The sequence below is a fragment of the Myodes glareolus genome, chromosome 17 (genome assembly GCF_982192425.1).
Source record: "Myodes glareolus chromosome 17, mMyoGla1.1, whole genome shotgun sequence".
Classification (NCBI taxonomy): Eukaryota; Metazoa; Chordata; class Mammalia; order Rodentia; family Cricetidae; genus Myodes; species Myodes glareolus.
The window spans coordinates 9,751,568-9,774,843 of record NC_142042.1 but is presented as its reverse complement, the minus strand read 5'-3'; the positions used below and the strand labels follow the sequence as shown (position 1 = coordinate 9,774,843).

The 23,276-nt window shown below is 38.9% G+C and overlaps 1 protein-coding gene across 18 annotated transcripts in view; it reads right to left on the bottom strand.

The window, feature by feature from the left end:
• The window catches only part of Adgrl2 (adhesion G protein-coupled receptor L2), a 618,755-nt gene that overhangs the window by 120,418 nt on the left and 475,061 nt on the right, over positions 1-23,276 (bottom strand). For all 18 annotated transcript variants that reach the window (XM_085677553.2, XM_085677552.2, XM_087897468.1 and 15 more), the window contains one exon: positions 19,128-19,299. In XM_085677553.2, coding sequence (XP_085533679.1) covers positions 19,128-19,200 — 73 coding nt within the window. In that variant the 5' untranslated portion in view covers positions 19,201-19,299. The remainder of the gene's footprint in view (positions 1-19,127; positions 19,300-23,276) is intronic.

The following is a 23,276-nucleotide window of genomic DNA, read 5'->3' as shown; positions in this document are numbered from 1 at the left end:
TTCCAGTAAATACGTTATAAGTTATGGGATGTTAAAGCTTTGTGAATATTTTAATTCTGGAATTGATTATAACACTGACAAGCTTGTCTGCAAGTCACTGTGATAACTTATTCTTTAATAGTGCTAACTTCATTAAATTGACTCCACAAAGATCTTATCAAATTTTTTTTCTCTCCTTTCCCAAATTTACTTTTGAACCAGGGTCTCTCATGAAGCCCAGGTTGCCTTGAGCATGGTGCGCAGCCAAGTGTGATCTGGCTCTCCGCATTTTCCTGCCACCATTTCCCAAGTGGATTAGAGGTGTGTGCCATCACACCCAATCTATACAATCCTGGGAGACTGGACCCAACATTGCTCACTAGTCAAGTCCTCCACCTGGGGTATACCTCCAGCCCCCCTTTTCTGTTCTTCCATGCCTGAGTTCATTATCCACCTTGATGGGTGGCATTTATACATCGATTTTCCAGATACAAATTACCCAAGCCACGAGCATTGCATTTACCCAAATTCAACCACTCTAATTACAGACTTTTCTAAGGCATAATCCCAGACTGCCCAGGAGAAACTAGACACACAAAGTCCTGGCAGTAAATGTGGTTATTTGAAAAGCAGGCCCGCCACAGTACTGAAACTATGCCTGACGCTTCCTTATACTAAAAGAGTTATAAAGCCTATGAGTTCCTCAAGAATTTTAATTGAGAAGCACCAGGCAATTCTGTGGTTAGTGCAGATACCACGATGCTACAAGTTGCGAAGAAAAAAAAAAACCCTGAGAGACATGAAACTGGGGTCACATGATGGAGCAGGGCAGGGGAAGATAGTCTGGTTGGAGACAAGGAGCACATACAAAGGGAATACTGAGCATCTAAGCAGATGCTTGATGTTTGGTGTTGAAGCAAGATGTGGCCACCTTCCACTTCACCTGACAGAAGCGGTCTCTCTTCCCAGCCAACAATGAATTTGAATGACTTATCCATTCCCTCCCCAGTCAGGCTCCAAACCTCATGGTCAATAGCCCTGAAGTCTCAGCAATTCATACCTTTTTGTCTGATATCAGGGCAGTTTTCCTCTTGCCTCTCATTGTTTTTCACCTAAGCTAAAGTGATGGTCTTGCTCAAGAAATAGGGCCAGCGGGCACACAGAGCCAGAGCACAGGCGAAACCCAGTTCACAGGTACGTTTTATTTACGCACTTGGTGTCTGGATTTTTTTAATTAGCTGCAATATTTCGAAATATGAAGACAGAATAGTCAAATCCAAGTTCTGACTTTCCTTCAGGGGCTTGAGGCAGTGGAGAGGGGGATCAGTTCAGATGAAAATGTGTTAAACAAAATAAAGTCACTATTCAATAGTCTTTCTACTTTCAATAGAGAACCTCGGCCCCCAAAGCAAATACTTCCAGAAGAAACAACTATAACCATCTTTGAAGCTGATGACTGTCACTTACATGATGAAATCATAATTCTTCTTTCCACATGCCAGGTGAAGTCCTTTGTGACATGGCCGCAGAGTCACCCGTGCCTCTCTTAGCACTCCCTACCTTGAGCACACAATGACCGACACACAATCTGCACACATATTTACTGGCCTTGTTTGCCACACTGCACTCCCTCCTCCAGGATGCCTTTCTCATTCCTTTTTTCTTCCCCAGATGAGCAATTCTTGTCCATTCGGACAATTCTGCTCCACGACGCTAGCTGGATGTGCCAGGGACACTGCTCTCTCCAATACCCTGATTTATAAGATCCACAAATGTTAGAACCATGTCTAGCACAGGACAGCCTGGCCACCCAGCAGAAATCAAATCATTACTGTTTAATAAATGTTTGAATATTGGATTTGAAGCCTCTTTTCCATTTTTAACTTTTTGTATCATCAATTTAGTTATTTTTGTGTGTTTGGACATGCATGTGTGCGACTATATATGTGTATGGGAGCACATGTCACCGCGTGTGTATACACAGATGTGTGCATGAATGTAGATCAGGAAAAGACTGTTTTTCCCATCTACCATGGGTTCCAGAGATGCAACTGTGGTCATCGGGCCACGCCACAAGGGGCTCTACAAACTAAGCCATCTTCCAGGTCCAGCAGTAACAACTGGAAACAGAAGGGATTTTGAAATGTCATAATGAAAGCAGAACATAGGATCAAGTTCGATGGTTTTTTTACAAATTTACAGAGGATATAAACATGAATTAGAATATGAAATGTCAGACTACAGAGCGGCTCAGTAGTTAAAAACGCTGACTGTTTTTGAAGAGGATGAGTTCAGTTCCAGAGATCCATGTCTTCTTCTGGACTCTCCAGGCGCCCACACACTGGTGCCATAGAATGATTTATACAGAAACATGCACGTACACATAAATAAAAATAAAAAAAATTAAAAAGATGACTCATTGTGCCCAAGCTGGCTCTACAGATCAAGTTGCTTGCTGCCAAGATTAAAGACTTGAGTTCCCTTCTGGAACCCACACGATGAACAGGGAAGAATCAACTCCAACAGCTGTCCTTTGTGGCATGTTCGCACAACACACACACACACACGTATATTTAAGCTGTCAATAACCCACTGAAGTTATTAGCACCACATCGCACTGCTTTTGAAGTTAACCATTTGTTGCCCCCATGAGAAATGTACTAAACTTAATTTCCCTGCCTGAGTGGTCAGTGAAAGCTCAGAGAGACTAAATCAATACAAAGGACAATAGTGCCTGAGTGTGAGCTAACAGCAGAAATGCCGGGAAATTCCCATCTACCCTTGTGTGGCCATGGCAGAGGCTAGAACAACTCTCAAGAGGCCAAGAGAAGTTACGAGAAGCTGCACACAGTGTTCATATTCTGAACACTTAGCACTTCATTACATTCCCATAATACAAAGATTAGACAAATGAAAGCAAAAATAAAATCTTTAAAGGAAAATATATCAAGAAAACTCACTGCCCACAGGATAAGCAAAAGATAGAACATACACTCTTCTAGAAAAAATATTTACATTAGTCAAGAAAGCACAATTAACCAAACTAATTAAAGGATCCTTCTGTGAGCCAAGTTGTTTAATTTCAAGAATAGTAACACTGTTACAAGTGCTTCGAGCACAAACTAATTTGAATAGTTCTAAGCAACCGACTGTGATACAAATTCAAACAGAATAAAAATTTTAATTTCTACCTTCAAATATCGTAGTACTATGTCATAAAAAAAATCAGAAAATGACAGCAAGAAACTCAAAACAATTACACCATGCTGCAATTTTTTCCATAAGATCAAAAAGCCAGGAAGAAGCAAGATTCGTCTTCACTATTCCTTCATTAACACTTGAGTGGCTTTCATGTTTTTGCAGCCCTTGAAATTGCCACTAGTTATCCAAACAGCTTCTAAATCAAAGTATTTTTAAAGACACTGACATAAAGCCTCAACAAATAGTCTAATTTCCTTTAGACGTCAACTCCACTATTTCACTCTCAATAGTATTTCAAGGCCAGCGAGACACTGACCACGTTCTCAGCACGTTAGGGGGTGAATCCCTTGCAAACCACAATCCTCACACAGATGGATCTGTTTCTCCCATCCCGCTCAGCAGCCTCTGCCATCAGAACACCTGCACCCCTGCTCTATCCTGCGAAGCATTTCTAAAACACCTGGGCAAGCTGTTTAGGAAAAGAACTAGACACTGGAAGAGATGAGGGGTGATGGGGGGGCAAAAAACATATTCCTGGCATTCTCTCAACACTTGTGCAGAACCAGGCTCCAAGCCGGCACCTGGTGAAGGGAACTGGTGGATGTGATGATTCCAATTTACACATTCAGCACAACGTTCTGTCTGCCTGTCAATTTGAAACAGTTTTCTATTCAGCGATAACAGATACCCCAAAAGAATGCAGTGTCGAAATGCTGACAAGAATTTTACGCACTAGCTAGCCCCTCTCCCTGGACCAGCTGCAGTTGCCTTTCTAACTCTTGAATGGATTGACAGCTCTTTACTCCTCCTATGCCGAGGTGGTAGGGAGACACAACTGATTTTGACATGTTTGATTTCATGGAGCGGGTATTTTTCCTTTCACATGAATACTGATAATTTTCTTCTTAAGCAAAGCTAAGTATTATTCAATAACTTTTTTAAAGCATTTTTGTGGGTATACAGTACAATAGTTCTCACACCGGAAGGTTTATATTTCTAAGAAGAAGAGAACGTGCCAACGTATTTTCTAAGTTGACAGAGACAGTGAGCAAATAAGAAACGAGAAGAAGACATGAACGGACACCACAGTAAATGAGGTGTGCACCTGCAAATGGGGGGAAGAAGAGAGAAATCTGAAGGATATAGGGGGAGGTTCGTCATGCTTTTTTATTACATCTGTTCTTTGGCAGTTTTACGTATGCATGCAATACATTCTGCTAACTCTGCCCACACTCTCTCCGCTCCATTCCATGCCTATCCCTCTTCTCCCTCACGGTCCCTTTCTTAGATCGACAACTGGTGGGTTGGTTTTCTAACACACTCAGTCCAATCAGGGCATCTATCGGACCACTAATTGGAACTATCCATTGGAGCCTGGTGGGGTCAGCAGTCGGTACTCAATTCCCCGGCCATTGCTGACTCTATATATTCATATTTTAAAAGAATGTCAGAAACACATAATTAAGTTAATAGTTTGTTCAGGCTACTATAAATTCCAGGAAACTTTCACATTCTTCTTACACTTAAATGACAAGCTAATCAACTGCACTGACAAACTACTAATGTGGATTTCCACAGGCATGCCATTCTCTAGAATTACTGAATCCTCCTCCTTCCAGCCAACCACCTAGAAGATGATCCATTTGTCTTAAGAATGCCATAAGAACTCTCTTACATTTGTCCCCCGAAACAATCTCTTCTTTAGATGATTTCAATGGTACCAAAACCTTTCATTTTTAGAATGGATGACTTTCTGAAATAGTAAGTGCCATTGAAGATTAAGATGTGATACAATGACTTTTTTTTAATCTGAGAGGAAACACAGTTGCAAAGTTAAGACTAACAGACCAACAGACATGAAAGCAGAAAAAATATCACTTCTGAAACCTAAAACCATATCCTTAAAACTCTGTCTTTTAAGTAAATCTGTGAGTTATACTGTATTGGAGGCCAAAATTCTTATCAGTGGTACAGAAAAACAGCACTTCTGACCCCCACTATTCTAAAGCAAATACTTTCCTCTTCAAAGTCACTGGACAGAAATACAACCACTATGTGCTCAACAGAGTCTGTGATCTTTTTTAAATCAAACAGAAACAGACAAAAACAGCAACATAAGAGATATCCATTTACTAATGTTGACTAAAGAAGAATAAAAAAAAATTCTGACTGTCAACAATACAAGTTACCCATAACATGTATTGAAATTTAACATGTTAAAATACATGTTGTGAAAATTACCCCCAGCAAAACCTATCTTATTATTACAAACTATAAGTAATTCCTGCTATAAGCAAGGTCAATAAGAAAATAATAATTTAAAACCAGATATTTTCAGATAGGCTGCATAAGTCTGTATAAAAAAATCACAACAAAAATGTCATTGCTTGTTAAAATGACAAAAATGGTTACTTGGTAAAAGGAGTAAATCACAGGACAAGACAGTGAGAATTTTCAAAGAACTGGAGGCAATCATTGATCATCATGTCTAAACTGATGCTAGTATAATTAGTTCCAAAGCATGATCCTAAGTCATAGAAAGTGTACCGCTGAGTTCAGTAACTGCACTCCAAGATGGAAGTTCCATGTTTAAGGAGAAGTCAGTTTCAACTAGCTGGCTCAGATTCGAGAAGATTACTATCACCTAGATAATTTGAATAACTAGAGGAATTTAAGCACTAAGCTATGAGTAACTAGATTTTGTTGCAATTAAGTTTTAAATACACTAATACTCAGGCCTCATCTTTGTGCTTTCAAAATCTACACCCTCAACTTACTGATTGTAGGTGCTCTCTAGTGAAACTCTAGCACTGTGAATGAAACACATTTAAAATCTTGCCTGAACGCTCAATCTACTTGAAGGTGTTTTGCAATCATTAATGTTAGCATGATTACAAAGAAAAAAACTTGAGTAGAAGATTGTCCCCAGCCTCACAGAATTCACTGGAACATATAAAAGGAAGCAAAAAGATTTATAAAAACAGAGCCTTGCTGAGCAAAGGTGCCTGTAGATCACTCTGTCCAGTAAAGGCATGCTCTCACTTCTACTGGTCAGATCCAGAATTCTTAGTCACTCCTGAACAGTAGTTTCCTACACTGTACTGTGTTACTACATACATTCAGAAGATCTGTGCTTGTATTACTTTCTTCTTAAGCTTCCAAAAGAAACCAATGTTCCAAAGTAACCCCCTACCAAAATTTAACACAAAGAGCAATGAGCACTGCTTTAAGGGGACATTATCTTGTGATTTGTTGTTTAGTTTTTGTCTTTTGTTTGAGACAGGATGTCAAGTAGCCCTGGCTAGCTTCACACTTTCCATCATCCTAATTCTACCTCACAGTTGCTAAGGGAGATGCCACTATACCACACAGAAAATACTAACTGGTCATAAAAATCGATGGTGCTAACACACAACCAATATTCCGAATCTCCAAGTGTAGGGAGAGGAGAGGGAAGAAGGGTAGAGAGGAGTTACTTGAATACAGAGAACACACTAGAACAAAAATGCTAGCTCAACACTTTGTTTAGTAGCATAGAAAGCCTTCAAATTTATCCTACTGAACCCTGGGACACTGGCAGATACTTGCTATTTTGCACTACAGCACATACATTAGCAAGCAATAAACTACATCTACCAGCAGCCATGTCCACGTCCCAGAGTAGCTTTGGACCAGCTGAAGGTTTCTAAGGTGTGGACTCGGGAAGTGAGAAGAGGGTCTGGGGAGCATATGTGAGAATCCGAGCCAGTCTACTAGCTGTGGCACAATGTCAACCATTTGGTGTGTCCTTAAGTTGCTGCAGCACGGCGGCTCTGCAAATGATCTCTGATCTGTGATCAGCTGAAATGCATTCCAAAATGCAAGTGTAAGAAGCTGGCCATTTAAGTTACCCATGGGGACTTCTCTACCACTAATGCCTTTGAAACAGTAACCAAGGACTTCAAAGCAAAAGCAAGCACATATAGTATCCACTGTGACAATTGTAAATTTGTCTTCTCTTGAGTCTTGCTACATCATTAAAATATGTGACCTGAAGACAAATGTATACCCTAGTTCTTGGTGAAATCCGCCTTCCAAAGATGAGGGTATTATTTCAGTTGAAACTTAGTTCAATTCTTTTGAACAAACATGATTAGAAATATCTGTTCACATCTTGTCAGGTTACAGTGTTACACTTTTTACTTGCCTTGTCAGTTGAAAAAAAGTACGTGCAATCACATGATTCTTACATATGATTTAGCTACAAATCCCTGCAGGACACTAAACTAAAATCTACTCACAAATGTCAGCAATAATTAGGGCCACAAATTAAGTCAAACATAAAGTTAATTCAAATAGTCAAATTCTGTCATTTAAATGGTTCTAGTTTTACCGCTGCTTTAACATTTCTGAATGTGACTGAGTGTCTTGCTCTTCTATTGTGCATTTAGCATTTTAGTTCAAACAGAGATGAGACCAAGAGGCAAAGATTTTACCACCTTGCAAACTGGGGTCACACCTATCCCCAGGATTTTTTAATCACTAAAGATTTTCCAGTCTGTCTTCACCATCAATTAACAGCACTGTTGAAAGAAGAGAATGACAGCTCTCAGAGGCGAGCTCTTTAGTAAACAGACAGGAGATGGCAGGATCTACAGCAACCGCCTTTAAGGGGACAGAAGTAAGAGACACTGAGCTATTCACGATGGACTATTTGCTGAAACTCTAAAACAGAGGCCAGGATTAAGCAGCTTCCTGTGGCAAGCAGAATAAAGAGAAAGAATGACACCCAATGCCCAAACCTGAAGGACAAACGGGGAGTCCTGACTAAATATTTGACAATGATATGAAAACTAACTATAATAATCACCACAGGCTTCCAGAATACCTACACCCTACCATCTCATCAACATCTGAAAGCTTAGGAAATTACTTGCTTCTTACTGAAAATTTTCTGAAGATGTTTCAGAAGTTGTGGAGTTAACATAGCTGTATTATTTTGTTACAAAACAAAGTCGATTTTAGTACAGCTTTGGATCTACATTTTGTTTGTTGAGGCAAGGGAGGAGACAGAATCTTCTAATATAGCTCAGATGAGCCTCAAATTAGCTCAGAATAATCTGAACTTGTGACCCCCCTGCCTAAGGCTTTGCAAGTACTGGATTTTCAGATGTGTGACTACCTTCCCCAGCTCTTCAGAAAGCTTTTAATCTGCAACGATATTAAACAAAGAAACCCTGAAATGGGTTCTCTTTTGATAATAACCATTAAGTTAAACAATAATGCATGATATTTTGAAACATATTTTGTTCTGGAATGATGGCCTTGTGAAGTAATTGTATCAGTCAACCAACTGAAGCCAGATGTACCGTTCTGTGGGGAAAAGGTGGGCTCAGCAATAAAACCTCGATGAAAGGACACCCCTTCCCGGCTCTCAGTTTCTGCATCTGTTAAGTGGAAGATTCTACACAACTGATCTCCAAATTGTCATCCCAAATCCCAAAATTCCTAAACTCTAACAAATTAGGAGAACAAAAATGCCTAAGGTGTCTCTATGTAACTGCTTTTATTTCGAATTTGCTGTTTACTCGAATTCTGCCTTTCAAGGGCTCAGGAAACTACTGAAGACACATTTAATTCCCAAATACTATCAGTAACCTATTTTTGTCCTTGAAAGACAGGCAAAAGGATTATATCATCTGCTGCAAAGAAATATTGTATCTGCTGTGAAAAAAAACAATACAACATCATTGGTAACATGTATTATCAAATGACATCATTACTTGACCCTAAGCACACAAAACATCCTTAGGCCACTTCTCCTGGCCAGTTAACACTGAGGTATGCAGGCCTATGATCTTCCGGCCATAACATGCCACAGAAATAAAACTGAAGGGAAATGATGGCTGCTAGCTATTGATGTAGGCTGACTCTTCAAAAAAAATTAATATAAAATAACACAAAATAAACTTTTCCCAAGTGAGTTAGAACAAAGAACGATGTTTCACATTAAATGACTACTTGTTAACTGTTACTTTAAATAATAAAACAATATATTAAGAGGATATTAAAATAATGTATCTGTGTAGGGTAAAATAAAAGTAGGGCAGACCAACAGGGAATAGAGGGAAATATTAAGGAGAGGGCAGGTTGCATGGTTGTTCAGGGATTCTTTTTTTTTCCAAAGCAAATCATCAGATAAAAGGTCATCTTCAAGCATACAAAACGGGATGAAAACATAACAAAATATAACAAGGCTCCCTGCATCCTGAGGTATCTCTGTTCTCTCTTTAATGAGGGTCATAAAACTGAACACAATGCCGCTTCTGTATTTCAGCCACGTTCTCTCGGTTAAAAACAAATGACTTGCAATGACTGAAATCACTATCATGCAAATTCTGATTTTCTGAACATTTTAATAACCACAACTCCAGGATACACATCTCCTCTCAGAGACTATCAACGTCTGTGCCACCAGGGAACCCGTCAGACATGATCCACGCCTACCCCAGACACTGAGTCAGAATCCAGGTCTTCAGATGCTCAAGCGACTCACGACCGTATGCACTAACTTGCCATGCACATGGTGCTGGATCTGACGTTTAAGGTTTAGCCAGACCTGTTTCTGTTTCTCTATTTCTCCCCCAGCAAGAAGACCTTGGAGAGAGAAGAATTCTTTCTGGGTCTTATTTCTTCACCTATAAAATGAAGAAATCTACACTACAATCTCCAAGGTGCCTTTCCAAACCGTTGTTTCCTTCCTGTCTATGTTCCCGTCTGAATCACCTAACACTACCATCTCCCACAGCACTCAAACAATAAAAAAAAGTGGATCTCAGAATCCAGCGGGTTCTCTGTGTGACGCCGGCAATGCACTGTGACAGTCTCTCGCTTCAGTTAATACTACACTACCTGGATCTAAGACCAGACCATGAACCGCCTGTTTTAGATCTTCCTGTAGCTTGACTGTCTTTTATCCAAAATACCTGGGACCAGAATTATTCCTGATTTCAGGAACTTTACGATTTGAGACGATTTCCCAAGACTTTAAGGGAAAAACTGCAGACAACAACAAAAACAGCTCATGAGCCCTCAAATGCGTGGACTTCACAGCAATTTGTCTAAATTTTTAGATGAAGGAATGATCAACCTTTGCTACAAAGAAAAGAATAAAAACCAAAGACAGAAGTGAGAACTGATGGTTAGGACCTAAATACACAATTAAATAGAAATAGATGATTCCAAGGGAATAATCTGGAAGCACCTTATAAATATGCAATGAAATAGGATATTTTACTTGGCTCTCCTTTACAGAGCCATCCCTTACACAAAACTGCATCATCCGAGTCTATTTTATTACAGGAATTTCTTTCTTAACACTGAAGGATTCCTAAGATACAGAACTTTGTCTTTCTGTTTGTTTAAATTATTTTTAAACATTTAATTCAAATTGTTCCAACTTTGCTCCCTACCACCTGTCTTAACAATCTATCTACCCATTTATTGCTTAAAGCCAAATTTTGATTTTTTTGTTTTTCAACACAGGCTTTCAAATCTTGAGTTTTAAATTCCATGCAAAAAGAAATCTCTTCAAAGCAGAGATATATAGTTGGAATAAAAAAAAAAAAGGTGGTGCTTTTCTCTAAGAGCATGGTCTGTGCCAATGATGGATGTCTCCTCTGCTTTACTTTTGTCTTGTTTTCAACTATTACTATAAGAATCTGATCTTATTCCTGATTTTACAACAACTTTACCCACACGGAAATTTGGGTTAATATTTATTCGCTTCACTTTAAATTAACCATAGAATTTAGAGGCTGAAGATGCAGCCCAAGGGTAGGACATTTGCCTAGGATGACTAAAGCCCTAGGTTCAACCCCCAGCACTGACAAATTTCAAGAATAAATATTTAAGAGTCATGGGAAAATGCAAGTGAGGAAATATTTAAGACATGGATATGAGGAGTTTTAGCATAAAAGTGGAAGAAATCAAAAAAATTGCTATAAATTTAAAAGGGGGGGTAAAATAAACCAAATATAACAAAATCAGGATAGTTATTCAACCTTTAATTAATGTTCTATTAGAAAATCTCCTTTTAAATTCTCATCACAACTTCAAGCAATACAAATATCAAACTATCAGGCAAAGTAGAAAATATTTTTCAAAATAGAAACGGCCATCAATGATTGTAGTCATCAGAAAAATGATCATGTGGTTAATAAAAAATAAAAAGTTCACATCAAAACTTAACTGGTGAACAACTAAGTACACATGCACAAAAAAAAATGTTTTTATCCTTACAAGTCATTTTCAAATTAGAAGCACACAATGAAAGCCTTCATTGTACTCTGTGTCACTGCTAACAATGCAATGGTGACATCAGCACTCTCCTGTGCTGGGTTACCAACGTGAAGCCTCTTAGAACAGGCGATTGTATGCCTAAATCTCAGAGTAGGCAGAGTTCTACGATTCCAGGCTCGCAGAATAACTCACCCCCAAAGAAATATTTCCTATGAAGGTATTTATCTAGTTTATATCTGAAAAAAAATTAAGAACAAATGTCTGGTAAGTGAAGGTGAAGGATAAAGGCTTTTAAATGTATACATAATACATTTTATAACCATTATTTAAAGTCATTATCATAATAAGAGATGCAAATGAAGAATTTATCTGTTTCATACATGATTTTGTATTGATCGGTAACATCACTGTGTACACTGTAGAAAATTTCTTGAAAAAAGATGCATCTTAGGGAAACAATATGAAAGGTTCAAAGTATGAGCATCGTTACATTGTTAACTTAATTCCTTTTAATTATCTATCTTTTCTGGTTACATTGTTATCTCAATTTTTTTAAATTCTCTATCTTTTCTGGGGAAGGTGTGTTGCACTCAGAGTAAAAAGGGTGAAGGACTTTTAAGAAAAATTAGCTCTCAAAGAAAGAACTATGGCAGACATGAAAGTCAAACTCTGGAGAGTTCCCGGCGGATAAGAAGAGATTATAAATGTTGTTTGTGCTTCCTGGGGCGCAGATACGGAATTCCCTTCTCAGCTTTGCATTTTAGCCACGAGATCCCAAGGCCGGGACGAGGTATTCTCTTGGAATCACTTCTGTCAAGTTGACAAAAGCAGTTCCGAGACAGGGTTGAAAGATGTCAGGAGATATTCACTAATCCACATTGATGTCTAATACATGTAGCCTGCATGGCTGTCATATGTCATTCTCTGTCACGCAGAGGAGAAGAAAAGAAATGTGGAGTGCCACAGGGTATGGAGCATATGTTTCAGTGAGACACTCCCTTAGTAATATGGAAGATAAATCAGGCTTTCAAGGCAGACCAGGCCCTCATTAATAGTTATCTCCAATCATCCGTACTATTATTTCTCTGATACTGCAACCCAACTTATACGACAGATTTCAGAATTTAAAAAAAAACAAAAAAACAAAAACATGATTTCAAAAATAAAATAAAAAAATGTGACTCCTCAAGAATGAAACAAACGAGGGACAAGTAATTAACAGAAATATAGGCCTGAAAAATTACGGGGCTTTCAATGCTTCCTGCGTTTTTATTTTAATTAAGCTACCTTTAATATATTATTGATTGTTGCCAATGTAACAACAAAAGGAATGAAAGCCTAATTTGCATGTGAAATCAATATTTCTAAAACGCACTTTACTTTGAGAAAAATCATAACATCTATTCATAAATATTTGATACAGTCTTTTCCATCCAAACTTAAAGCCTGAAGAGTACCTGATAGTCAAGGACACACCAACAGTGAAGTTTTGGGGTCTATTGCTCTGAGAGCATTTGTGATACTCTTTCAGCAGTTGTGAAAAGACTGATTAGGGAATTAAGAGAGCTGAACAACCCCTTTGCCATGCTGGGGAAATAAAAGACAATAGAATATAAAGTCAGAACTAAACAGAGAGTGAGAATTAAAAGTTAAAAAAAAATTAGAATCCAGTTCTTGAATTTCATCTTCAATTATAAAACAGCATACATTAGCAGTAAAAATTAGGAAATAAATGACCTATATGGAACTGGAGAGCTGGCTTCTGCGCCTGAAGCATGCCCTGTAGGTGGCTCACAACAGCCTGTAACTCCAACAATTCTGGCTTCTAGTGGCACCTGCATGACATGCACAGAGCCCACATGTAGACAGACAGACAGACATCAAATTAAAAATAAAATAAATCTGCCAGGCATTGTGGTGCACACCTTCAACCCCCGTACTCAGGAGGCAGAGATAGTTGGAAATCAGCTTGTGCTATATAGCCCGTTCTAGGACAACCAGGGCTATGTAGAAAAACCCTGTCTCAAAAACAAAAAAATAAAAATAAAATAAATCTTTTAAAATGTGACCTATGTATACAACAAAGCAATGTTTTCAAAGCATGTGTGTGTGCTTTATTATTTTAATTTATGCAATGTTTGCATTTAGAACAAATTTATCTTCAGCTAGAAGCCAAGTAATTCTATACTTACATCATACACAAATATGATGCTATCTTATACAATTTACAAGGGGCATTATATTTACATTCTTAAACTTTATTATACATCATTACCTATAGAGAACACTATCACAGTCAAATTATATGACACTCACAAGGCACAATAAAGAATATTTAAGGTCTCCTAAGAGAAGACGGAGTTAAGTGTTGCTTTCTTAAAGAGTAAAGTAGTATTAGTTTGCACTAAAAATCTAAATACAAAAAAAGAAAGTAAATGCTTTGTTTTGAATAGATGCTAATTTACCCAATCTCTGAGTTTAAACAATGAGGTTACATTAGCTATGCAGCGAGCACAGGCACAATTCCTATTAATTTAATGGGAGTTATGACTTCCATTAAGTTTAATAGGAGTCATACAGCCAAATCCCCATGTACCTTGCTGGAAATTCACGTCCTAGACATCAACTAATCAAACACACTGAAATGAACAAAAGAAGGCGATCTTGCTGTGCTCTGAAATCTAAGATGGCGTCTGTAAGTCAGCTAGCTCAGAAGGGCCACAGGCATTCCCGGGAAGAAAAAGAACAAGGTACCACTGTGAAGACACCAGCCCTATGCCCAGGAGTGACACTAGGCCATGCTCACCTCGGCTGCTAATGTTACTTATGCGATTCAGCCAAAACAGGTTAAATAAACAAAACAAACAAATAAAACCTTTCCCAGAGTCTGTAGTTATGCTCAACAAGCCTAATCACCAGGATTAAAATAAAATAAAATAATCTGAAAATGGAAACATAAATACCAAGAAAGCAAATGGTTTCACCAACTTCTGAATCATACTGAATAAAATCACATATTTTTTTTTCAAAAGTGATTCTCAAAATCTTACGATCCGAGATGGGACCATGTGTTAATGACAGTGATGGCTTAGCCTGTGTAAGGACAATCACACTATTATCCAAAAGCTCCTGTTCCCTCCCCCACTATGACAATTACGTCTTCGAAGAATCACACCCTCCTGTGATGGCTACACACTAGCTGGTTAAAGGAACCCAGACAACAGCAAGCAGGGATGCTCCCTGCTCCAGGGAAGATGACATGTTTGTTATGTGTGCGTGTGCATGTGTGTGTGCAGGCTTATGTGGATGCGTATGAATGCAAGAGAAATGATTCTAATTGTCTGAAGTGTCTTCCTTTCCTTCCCTTCAGTGGTGGAGAACCATCATTTCTCCTCCCAAACTCAGACCATTCTGAAAGAAATATTTGGATACCAAGTAACTTTCTTAGTTCGTATTTAATCACATCTCTGCCTTTGTTCCATAGCTACAGATTAAAGCTAGCAACAAAAGAGCATTCGTGCAAAAGCTGTAAAAAAAACCTGCTGTTTCCAAACAGGCTTAACACTGAGTCCACCAGTTCTTCTCAGACTTTCTTGATTTCTCTTAAAATGTGAATCTTTATTTGCCATTCACACCTATCACAACTTTTTTTTTTTGAAACTGGGGTAAGTAACAATGTGTCCTGAGTTCATTAACAAGAATTCAGAGCTACGAGGTCCAATGATACATTCATTGCATAAAAAATTCAGCCTAAAATTCATATTACTGGCTTTGCTGAAGAACTGCTATTATTTGTAACCTGTCACTTGAGTGAGCCTTCATGTGTCTGACTTATGCTTGCCAGGGCTCCATTATATGGCATAATTTAATTCTCTAGGACACAAAAATTCAATTTACTTTCCTACTTACTGATACATGATTCCACAGTGGGTTACTATACTTATAAAACTTGGCCAAGATAATCAAAGCACACCAGGTCTCAACAGAACTGACTTGTGAAAGGCAAGGTTAGTACTATAGAAATATAAATCAGGTATATGAAAACAAAGCATTTCTAAGTATGATCTTCATACTATCTCTGTTTATACAGAGATACTAGACAGTCTCCAAAAGGACAGGAGACTCAAGAACAGAGCATTGTCCTACTTTGACAAAAATCACATGGTAAATTGATGAACAAACAGAATACAAGCAGCTTAATTTTCATATAATTAGTTTCATTAACTTAAAACATTTCAAATGAGTACTGAATGTGCTGTTTGTTACCCAAAGGAAGAGGTCAGGGCACAGCTCAGTCACAAACTTCTTCCACGACAAGCCAAAGCCCTGGGTTCTAGCCCAGCATTAAAAAAAAATTAATAACAAAATTGGAAGAATTTGCACAAGAAATATGTCATAGTGATGAGATCTGTCAAACCACTGAATAGATACCTCACAAACTTAGAGATACACCTCTCATAGGTACTGCTTCAGATCAAATTCAAAACCACGCTAAGCTTCCACACTTATCCCAAGGAAAAGCACATACACAGGAAAAATAAAAGCACTGGAAATTGGAGAGATGGTCCAGGTGGCAGTTTTGCTTTTTTGTTGTTGTTGTTTTTGCTTTTTTGTTTTTTTTTTTATCCTTAGTGCTTATGAAAACTCTTATTTCTGGATTCTACTGAAAGGGTGAAGAACTGATGGAACTAGGTTAAATACAGGCTGAATCCAAACCTAGGTGGGCGTGGCAGGGGCTCTGGTGGGCGTGGCAGGGGTTTTGGTGGGCGTGGCAGGGGCTCTGGTGGGCGTGGCAGGGGCTCTGGTGGGCGTGGCAGGGGTTTTGGTGGGTAGCAACTCTCAAGGAGCAGCAATGCTGAACTCCAATGTGTTCTTGAGGCTCCATTCCCAGCAAAGAACACAAACTCTTGAATGAGAGATCCAATGTGTGCATCTCCCAATCTCAAGCACCCACTCAGGTCTGATGCCTGAGAGAGAGCACACAGAGAGAAACCCACTAGGAAGACTCCTCTGAGTGTAAGGACTCTGGAAAAGGTACAAAGGTGTGTTCATTCCTCTCTCATCACTCATCCCCGCGAAGGCGACAGTGGAGAGATGGCTTGCTGTGTAATTTTAGGACATGAGATCAAATCCCAGAATCCTCATAAAAAGCTAGGTGTGGCATTGTGGGGGCAGAGACCAAAGGATTACTGGGGCTTAATGACACCAGCCAACTCCAAACTCAGTGAGACACCTCGTATCTAGGGACTGAGTCCTCAGCGTGTGAAAGCAGGACCACCTTTGTCATCCTTTGGCACTGCACACCGGAAAGACCACATGTCCCAGCACACAAGTACGTGCACACATACAAAGACACACACAGACATGCCTGACCGACAGACAGACAGACAGACAGACAGACAGACACACACACACTTTTAACTGAAAAAAGTAAACTTGGCTAAGAAAGAAAGTGATAGACAGACGGGGTGGGAAGAGAGGGAGGAAGAAAATCATGTAAGCAGCAGCCTAGCAGCTGGGATTTGAATGTTGATCTCCTGTCCCATGCCCTTTACACCTAACTTTGATTGGTTTCTCAACAGGTGTTCACAGGTCATTATCTGGCTTCCGGCAATAAAGGCAGACGGCGTCATGCACAGCTCTTCCAAGACACCCTCATGTGCCGCCACCAAGATGTTCTAGCAATGCGTGCTCACTGTGGCTCCTCTTAACGCCAGCAGTGTGAGTCCCTCCCATGCTCTCTGTTTGCCAGTAGGAGGGAATTCTTTCCAAAGCAACATGTACCCGGCCTGATGAGGCAAAAATGAAATTTCTCTTAAGAGCGGATATGAATCCTGACCTGAGAGGTGACACTTGACATAAAACTACGGCAGCTCATGAAAAAGCCTCTGCACGCTGCCCCCCATGGAGCGAAGCTACTGTGCTGGCAAAGTGGTCTCTATCTTGATTGGAAAATTTTTCATTATTGGACTAATGAGCCATTGGTCCACACCTGGAATCTTTTTCAATGTATAAAAACACTCAAATATAACAGCAGGAATTCAGACAGTGTTTTTCCAAAAAAAAAAAAAAAAACAGATGCAAAATTATAGACCATACATATGATTTTCGCAGCAATCCAAGCCTGAGATTCATATTATTAAACTCAGTTTCTGCCTGTTTGTCATTACAGTACCAGTTATTCAGACACATTACACTTTTAGATTTTCTATCTTCAACTCTAAAGCAAATAACTATGTCGTCTTCGAATTAAATATTAGCCTGTGCATAACTTTCAAGTGAATATGTATATTTTTGAATACAGAAATATATCCAAATGTTCCTGAATGTATTAACCATTTAATGGCATCATTAAATTGTGTTGATATATCAAATGTAGGAAACAGAGAACAGGCATAAAAAAAATCACCACAATTTTAAAACAAGCAATTTAAAAAAATAAAAATGTTTAGTTTGTTGATGTTCTTCACAAAGACAACGGACAATGGCTTTTCCACAGTTGTGTCTTTTCCCTTTCATTTTATTGCTGTGTTAAAACTGGACCACTGAAAAGTACCAATAAAACCAATTTTATAAGTCCAGTGCTTTATTATATTGAGACTAAAAAAATGCATTGTATGTACTAGCATTTCTAAAAGATATTTTTAAGTTAATATACTTTCTTATTAAATATAGTGTCATGATCTTCTTGGGATAAGATTGCCACATCTTACCCCTGTGTTCACTTCAGACCTGATCTAACATGCACCTGTGTGAATATTTTTTTAACGTGACTAATAAATAATGTGACCATAAATAATGGGTATCAGAAACATCCATTTAGAAATTAATAAGTGATACTTCTCATTATTTAGAATCAAAAATCCATAACTGTACACTCACTTCTTTAGAAATTATGTCTGTTTTGAAAACTTTTCTCACAATTATTTATAAATTTAAACAAGTTGTAAGAACTAAGGTTATAGCTCAGTGGTAGAAATTCTATGTCTTTCTTAAAGAAAGGGAAAGTTGATAGATACTTTACATAATTTTTCAAAGAACATGGATGTACATTCATGAGTAAGATTAGTTTTATTCCATGTGTTGCGAAAATAGGACTTAGAAGCAAATTAAGAACTGAAATTTCTAAGACAAGTTTCAAGAAAAATAAAAACTAAAGTGCAAGAAGTCATGACAAGTCAGTCAGGCAGTGGTGGTGCACGCCGTTAATCCCAGCACTTGAGAGGCAGAGGCAGGTGGATCTCTGTGTTAGTTTGAGGCCAGCCTGGTCTACAGAGTAAGTTCCAGGACTGTCAGAGCTGTTACACAGAAAAACCCTGTCTTGAAAAATCAAAACCAAAAAAAAAAAAAGGAAAAAGAAAAGTCATGACTAAAGAATTCAAGTTTTCTGGAATAAATGCAACTAATGCATGTAAAAATGTGCCAAAGGACTGCTGAGAATTATTGTATTTTCTAAATTTATAAAGTTATAAAATATAAAATAAGGCATTCAGTACTTTCTATACCAGAGAACAATATAACGAAAATAATTTAGTCACTAAAAAATGAATTCAACACATACTTTTAAAATTAAAATAACAAAATGATAATGCAGCCTCTTTAACACAGAAAAGATTCTATCCTTTCCGTTCTTCTGGGCTTTAGGAAGAAACTGAAATGTGTCTTACCTTCTGTATTCGGTGAGAAACTGATTATAATGATAAACCACAAACTTCGCATTCTGCAACCAGAAGACACCATTATTGATCCCTTTAAATATTTTCTTTGTATTCCTTAATGAATCTAGTTATAAATGCCCAGCTTCATCAACCCAGCAGTCTGCATCATTGATCCTCATATCTGGAAAAAAACAAAAAACAAATCCATCACTTACTTTAAGGCCCTGGTATGTCATCACAGCAAATGCAGAAGTAACTACCCTCAGCCCTTCCCACCATTTCACAAGCATAAAATACATTCTGATTGCATATCCAGGAAGTCAGCTGCTCCTAGATATATAGCATCTGAGATATTCTGGGGAGAAAAAAAGAAGCTTCCCCAAACGTATAGATAATCATATTCAAAAGTAAGTATATATTTTTTTCTAATAATGATATTCTCTAAGGAAAGCATCAAAGCTTAGAAAATCACGTGAGATAATACAGCCATCTCTCCATGACATTAACCTTTTGATCACAGAACTAGCTTTAGAATACATAATACCTCTAAACAAATGTATAAACACATGAGCATTTGCTGATCATAGTAACAACAATATAGTATTTTCCCCAGTTGTCTTGCAAGATAGATTACAGATCTGATAAGTTAATTTTTCTAAACAAAGGTAAACGGTTGCTAACACATGCTCATTGACAACACAGGCATTCAAAATACCATCCTCGACCATTATTTCCCTGCTAATTACTCATAGAATGAGCAGCTAGTCATTGTCAACACTACTTCCTCATAATGCTTCATGATTCCTCTCAAGGCTTTTCTTGGAGTAAGGTGTAACTTAAGATCAAAGTCATATCACTGAGTCCACTGGACCCAAAGAAACACCCAAAGATCCCGAGCACTGTATCTTCAAGGGATTTGGGGGTTTCTTTTCTTTTCTTTTTGAAGACGCATCTAAGGGTGGGTTATTCTGAAATTCATGATCTTCCTGCCCCAGCCTGAGCACTGGCACTGAAGCGTGTGTCACCAGACTGGATCGCATTGCTTTTTAGAAATAACTGATATGGGACAGTCCTAATTTTGATGTTCCTGTATGGGCCCATTTTCCCAAACTGGAGAGACTACAAAAGAATGAGTGTGGCTTCAAGGTATCCTCAGCTCCAAGGACCACATGCAAACAGCTTATTTCAAGTCTTACAGACAACTGGTTTACCTCTTTGTAGGGTGTTATAAGAAGTCATAGAGTCTGATAACATGAGATAAAGACGGTTTCCAAATATACCTGAACTTCCTGGTACAGCCTCCCACGATAAAGAAACCACTATTCCTTTAAAGGTCCCTTCCGAAGTTGCACCTGTGGAATTGCTGTAGTGTTTGTTTGCTGGTGGGCAAGGGGCAGGACTGGGAATTGAGCCCTGGCTGTGCTACGCGAGCACCCCACCACTGAGCTACCAACCCATACCTTGACTGCAGAGTTCTATAATGTGGGAACATGAAGGCACGTCTACCCTTTGCCTTTCTCAGGCTGTGTACACGACTCAAGACGAACTCTTAGTGATTTGCATCCGTTCACTAAAACATGAACAGTAACAGCAAACCAAAATACCCCTGCTAATCTAGTATTCTGCCACATCATCTGAATTCTTCATCTCTGTTAGAAGCTCCAGGTACCACATTCTACTAAGAAGTCCCTCTATTCCGTTAGGTGTCACCATGATATAACTTCTATGGAAAAGCGGTCAGATTCTAAATGGTTTGAAACTTAACATTCATCAAACTACAAAGGGATTATCACAGCTGTCAGCAACAAATACACCAGAAAGGATGTAAGAAACAAATTACTCTGAATCCACTCTCTAGCATTTGCATATAGAAATCCACAAAAGTCTCAGATGAAATGCTATCAAGACATTTCTATTATGAGAAATTGGTTTTATCATGCCTACAGGTTAAGAGATAAAAGTATGTCTGTATACATACATACACTTCAGCCCGTATTTTAGCTCTATGAAGAAACTGGAGAGATTTTAGGCACTTTCACGATGAAGGGAGCAGTGGGGATTATGCAGCTCTAAGAATACCCTATAGACGCTTCTCAATCAAAAGAAATAAAAGCAAAAACAAGGGATAACATGTTTCCTCCTCCTCTGAATACAAACAACACAGGAAGTAGGAAGCCATCCAAATTTAATCTGATGGAAACAGGACAGACCTCCATATGCAGAACTAGCCAGCTCTCTGATAATCCTTCCCAGGGTTAGTCAAAAGACAACCTGAAATAAACCTGTAGTTCACACTCCCATGACAAAGTTCCTGTCTCAACACCGAAAGATATCCTACATTAGACAGATGAAAAGCCCCGTGCCCTGACACACCCAAGTGCTCATCAGTGCGTACTCTCTGTGCCTCAATCTCTTCAGTCACCTGATCAAGCAGCTGAGCATAATTTCAGTCTGTGAATGATATGCATTCATGGCTACAATTAAAAACTGCGCCCATTTTTGGACGGCTCCATGCTCAAGCGTGGAATTCTGCCTATCCAAGCTTTTCCTGCAGTAGGTCCTTTCCTCTCACTCGGCTTTGCACACAGGCAACTTGCCCACTGTGCCACTCTCACCGTTTCCAGTTCCTTAGAGCGATCCAAGATTCGTCTGTCTTTGGTCACCCGCTGTTTGAAAGAGTCCTTGTTTGTGGGAAGAAAAGGAAGGAAGAAATCAAGGACTGATGTCTGCCGTGTGGGAAACAGCTGCCAAGATAGGACAGCCTGTGTGTGAGAGAGTGAAAGGCAAGAGAAACCGCACAACCAAGACCTCTGTTGTGGTCTTTGGCCAGCACCACTACTTCAGAAACCGATTTTACACACTGAAATCCCATGTACTCTTAAGGCTTGAGAATGTGAAACACGCTTTACAATGCACAGTCCACTTGACTAGAAGACTCTGTGCAAATGTCTGCCTCTGGCAAATAGAAAATTCTGGAATGTATCAAGCCATGGCTTCTTTTATGCAAATAAAAATGAAGTTCATCTGCCTTTGCAGGAAGCAAAAAGAATATTGAATTTATTTTTCTCATTCTACAACCTACAACGAATCACTTTCACATCAAATAAAATTATTTCCAGAAGTTCATACTCTGAGTGCAATTTCTGAGAACTAAGTCAGAAGATTTTACTGCTGTGATCCAAATTAAAAACAACCCTTCATTGAACAAATGTTAATGAAAACTGAAATACTTACAAACCACAATCAGCTAAGAATAGAAGGAATAAATAAATACGGTGAGAGGAATCCAAGGACGCTTTGCTCCTAAAATGAGCTGGAGTCTAAGGAAGCTCACACACATGCACAAGGCTACCAGACCAGCCCTTCCCACCACCTGCAAGCACCAGCTCAGAACACCCCACAGAGACTGGCACCCTGGCGCACGCTGATAATCTCAACAATCTGGAGCCTGAGGCAGGGGCATCAAGGTTCAAGACTCACCTGGGCTACAAGCGAAAAAAAAATGCTACAACTTAAAAAAAATGGAGGGGCAGGTATTTCTCAGAAAACAAAATAAAACTTAGGAAAAAGCAGAAATGGACTATTGAATGTCCTTCCAACAAACAAGAGATTACTTTGAATAATACCTCAGATTAACTATTTATTTGCATTTAGATTTTCAGAAAATCCTTCTCCAAACACATGAGAAAGGGGGAAAAATAGGCAGAATGACCCTCTCTAACAGCATGTCTTAGTAAAACTGGAGATGGCACAGTACCCTTAAACGAACTCTAATTACGACCTTCAGCAAATCCAAGCCTCCAACAGACAACCTCCTATGCTTTTGTCTCATTCTCGAAATGAGAAGATTCCAGCTATTTCATCCTAATCTTGCTTCTGTGAACCACAAGCCTTTGTCTACAAACCTCAGTCGTACCGTCTTTAGATCAGCACATCCTATTACTCAGCCATGTAAAAAGTCAATTAATGCAATCCCTTACTAGGAAGCCTTCCCCAGCTGGGGAGTGACTTCCAGGAATATGCTTCAGCGCTGTGTTCATCCCAGTAGCCCTGGTCGTTTCAGACTCTGTGGTCTCTCAGACGGTAACCTGCTTTCATGTTTACTAGCTGCAATAAACAGCCCCGCGCCTTGAACTGTGAGCAAAATGACTTAAAAGG